Here is a 3,311-nt window from a genome sequence, read left to right as displayed (position 1 = left end):
GCCCCTCCGCGCTCCGCAGGCAGACCCCCGCCGCAGCAGGGAGGAACGGCCCGGGAGCGGGCAGGAGCCTGCAGGTGCCCCGTTAGGGTTAGTGGTGGTGTTAGCACAGGGCACAGCACCCAGGCAGCCGGCAGCCCCCTCCCCGCTGCCCGGGGAGGCCACGGTCCCGGGCGCGGGACCAGGCCAGGCTGGCATGGTGGCCTGGGCTCCGCCACGGTGCGCAGAACTGGCACCACCCGCCCCCTCCTGCCCACAGGATTAGGGCTAATGAGATTTCCCATCTCATCCCCGATCCACTTAAACGCAGCCGCGGGAGGCGAAAGCTGCTCCCAGGCTCCAGCTCCCCCCTCCCCACACACTCTGCAGACACCCCCCTGCCCTGTTAAGCTCTTTCTAATTAAAGTTGGCCAGGGCCTGTCCATCACCCAGAGACACGGTTGACGCTGGCAGGAGCCCAGGCTGGGGCAGGGACCAGCCTGTTGAGCCCGAGGGGGGGCACACAGCCCCTACCAAGAACAGGGAACCCCCTACTGCCCCTGCTCCCTCATGCACCTGCCCTGAACCCCGCTGGGCTGCCACGGCTGTAGCCTACAAAGAAGAAACAAGGCCAGAGCTACATAAAACATGTTTAATATCCAAGGGGGGGTGGGGCGCGCGCGCAGGCATCCTCATGTACCGACCCCTGCGCGCAGGGAGGGAGCGATACACACACAGGCGTGTCCCAGGGAGCTGGGGGGGGCAAGGCAGGGCTGCGGCGACACGTCACACCAAGCACAGGGCAGGGCAGGGCAGGGGTATAAATAGGTATGCTGGGGAGGAGCTTACAGTACGAGGCGTCCATCTGTCCGTCCGGGGGGGATACTACCATTACAATCACTGTGCTGGAAGGGGGGGGTCTAGGGCATGAGCGTGACCTGCACCCTGCCACCCCATTAGCTGCTCACGCCACTCCCTGAGCTGGGGGGGAGGGGGGGAGCACAGACAGACGGCCTGCTGCCAGGACAGGGATGGGGGGGGGCTTGATACTGTGTCCCTGCCCCTGCCCCTGCCCCAGGGGATGCGGGGAACCCCACTCTGATGGGCCCTTAGGGGCCCTTACGGTTTGGTCCAGGGGAGGGGGGTCTTGGTCCGGGGATAGAGCAGAGCTGCGAGCAGGGGGTGCCACGTGATTCGGGGGGGGTACAATCCCAGGCCTGCCCCCACCCCCCAGACACAGAAGCTTAAAGCTGCCTTGACGGATCCACCTCCGTGTTGAGCCACAGCACAGGGCACCAAGCACAGGACACGCGCACAGAAAGGCCACTGCCACGCCCCCCCCTATATACTTTATATATCTATATATTTAATCACACGCGCACGCGCACACACAAGAGATCCGTGCATATCCCCGGGGGACCAGAACCCCACACCCAAACCACACCCACAGCAACCGGTGCCGGAAAGAAAGCAAAACCCAACGAGAGAGATCGAGAGATAGAGAGAGAGAAGGGGGTGCGGGGAGACCTGCACGGCCCCCCGAGCCAAGGGCCCAGCCAGCCGGGGCAGGGCAGGCGGGGGCGTGCTGAGGCGGGCTCACTTCTTGTTCTTCAGCTGGTTGGCCAGCCAGTCCAAGCCCTCGTACAGGCCGTCGCCGCTTGTGGCGCACGTGGCCTGGATGTACCAGTTGCGGTGGCGCAGGGAATGCAGGCCCAGCTTGTCCGTGATCTCTGCCGCATTCATGGCATTGGGCAGGTCCTGGGGGCAGAGGGAGGGTGGGGGTCAGCCCTGGACGCATCCGGCCGGCTGGAGGAGCGGGGAGGAGAGAGCCCCCAGACGCACCTGCTTGTTGGCGAAGACAAGGAGCACAGCGTCCCGCAGCTCATCCTCCGCCAGCATCCGCATCAGCTCCTCGCGCGCCTCATTCACCCGCTCCCGGTCATTGCTGTCCACCACGAAGATCAGGCCTGGGGGGGGTGTGCGGCACTGAGCTGGGGGGGGGCCCACACTTCCCGCAGCCCAGAGGGGGCAGGGAGAAACCCCCAGGACGCCCTGCGGGGAGAGGGAAGGCCCGCACCTACCCTGGGTGTTCTGGAAGTAGTGTCGCCAGAGAGGCCGGATCTTGTCCTGCCCGCCCACGTCCCACACGGTGAAGCTGATGTTCTTGTACTCGACCGTCTCCACGTTGAACCCTGCAGCGTGGTGCAGAGGGGGATCAGCGCCGGCATGGGACGCGCGACGGCGGCTGTCCCAGGCCAGAGACCTGGCAAATTCATCTCACCTGGGGGCCACCAGCACCCCTGGGCCCTGCCAGACGGCTCCCAGCCCCCCGCCCCGGCCAGGTCTGCCCCAGGCCATACCGATGGTGGGGATGGTGGTGACGATCTCGCCTAGCTTCAGCTTGTAGAGGATGGTGGTCTTGCCGGCGGCATCCAGCCCCACCATGAGGATGCGCATCTCCTTCTTGCCGATCAGGCTCTTCAGAAGGTTGCCGAAGATGTTGCCCATGGTGCTGTTGGCGCGGCACGGACACCCCTCTTGGCTCGCCCGTCCGGCTGACCCCTGCGGCAGGAGCGCACAGGCTGGGACGGGGCCCTGGGAGCGAGGACGCCCCCGGCTGCCCCAGCCCAGCCCGGCCGTGGCCAGGGGCCGAGGGGAGACCCCAGCACAGCCCGCAGGCCAGCGCTGTGCGCCCGCGAGGGGCCGTTCTGGCTGCGTCACAAAGAGGAGAGGCAGTGCCAGGCTCTGCCCGGCGCCGCACGGTGCCCAGATGGCAGCTCCGGCTCCCCTTGGGTCCCCTCCCCCCGCACACCCCGGGAGCCAGCCAGGAGCAGGGTGGAGACCGGCCCCTGCCGCTGTCTGTGGGGCAGATGGGGAACCTGAGGCGCAGCGCAGGGGTCGGGGGCACCGGGGCTGCCCGCTCGGTCCCACGGCCCCCGAACGAGCCCGGCTGGGGCTCCGCCGGACCCCGCGCCGCCCTGACCCGGGGCACCGGCGGGCGCCCAGTGCCCAGCGCCAACCTGGACTGGGACAGGGGGTGACACTGCCCTGCTGCACCCCCACCCCCACCCCGGCACGGGCAGACCTGGCGGGCCCTCCTGCTCTTGGCCTGGGGGGGCACGGAGCCAGCACAGCCCCCCAGCGCCCGGCCCCAAGCCCTGCTAGGAGGGAGGGGGCTCAGCCCCTTCTGTTATGGGGGCCACGATCCCGCTGGGGGGACCCAGGCCCACCCCGCGGGGCCGCTGCCGGCATGCAATGCCTGTCCCCCCTCCGCGACACCGGGCCAGCGGGGGGGGGTGCAACCCGCCCCACTGCAGCGCGTGCATCTCCGCCCC

General features: G+C 68.3%; 1 protein-coding gene across 1 annotated transcript; it reads right to left on the bottom strand.

Annotated features, from left to right (window-relative positions):
• Positions 1 to 614: 614 nt before the first annotated feature.
• ARF3 (ADP ribosylation factor 3) lies at positions 615 to 2,566 on the bottom strand. Its single transcript, XM_019556485.1, has 4 exons — positions 2,337 to 2,566; positions 2,058 to 2,168; positions 1,819 to 1,943; positions 615 to 1,734 (listed from the first exon to the last, which is right to left on the bottom strand). Exons 1-4 carry the CDS (start codon positions 2,482 to 2,484, stop codon positions 1,573 to 1,575), a joined length of 546 nt encoding a protein of 181 aa, XP_019412030.1. The 5' UTR covers positions 2,485 to 2,566; the 3' UTR covers positions 615 to 1,572.
• Between the last annotated feature and the right edge of the window lie 745 nt (positions 2,567 to 3,311).

This window comes from Crocodylus porosus, unplaced genomic scaffold (assembly GCF_001723895.1).
Source record: "Crocodylus porosus isolate Cpor-Errol unplaced genomic scaffold, CroPor_comp1, whole genome shotgun sequence".
Taxonomy (NCBI): domain Eukaryota; kingdom Metazoa; phylum Chordata; order Crocodylia; family Crocodylidae; genus Crocodylus; species Crocodylus porosus.
Note: the sequence above shows the minus strand (reverse complement) of the source record. Positions and strands in the feature narration are given on the sequence as shown.

Excerpts from the sequence above, each read along its gene's own strand:
- ARF3 (XM_019556485.1), bottom strand. The coding sequence starts at position 2,484 with ATGGGCAACATCTTCGGCAACCTTCTGAAGAGCCTGATCGGCAAGAAG. Across the intron at positions 2,169-2,336 it reads CACCACCATCCCCACCATCG|GGTTCAACGTGGAGACGGTC; the intron begins GTATGGCCTGGG and ends ACCACGCTGCAG. Across the intron at positions 1,944-2,057 it reads CTACTTCCAGAACACCCAGG|GCCTGATCTTCGTGGTGGAC; the intron begins GTAGGTGCGGGC and ends CACCCCCCCCAG.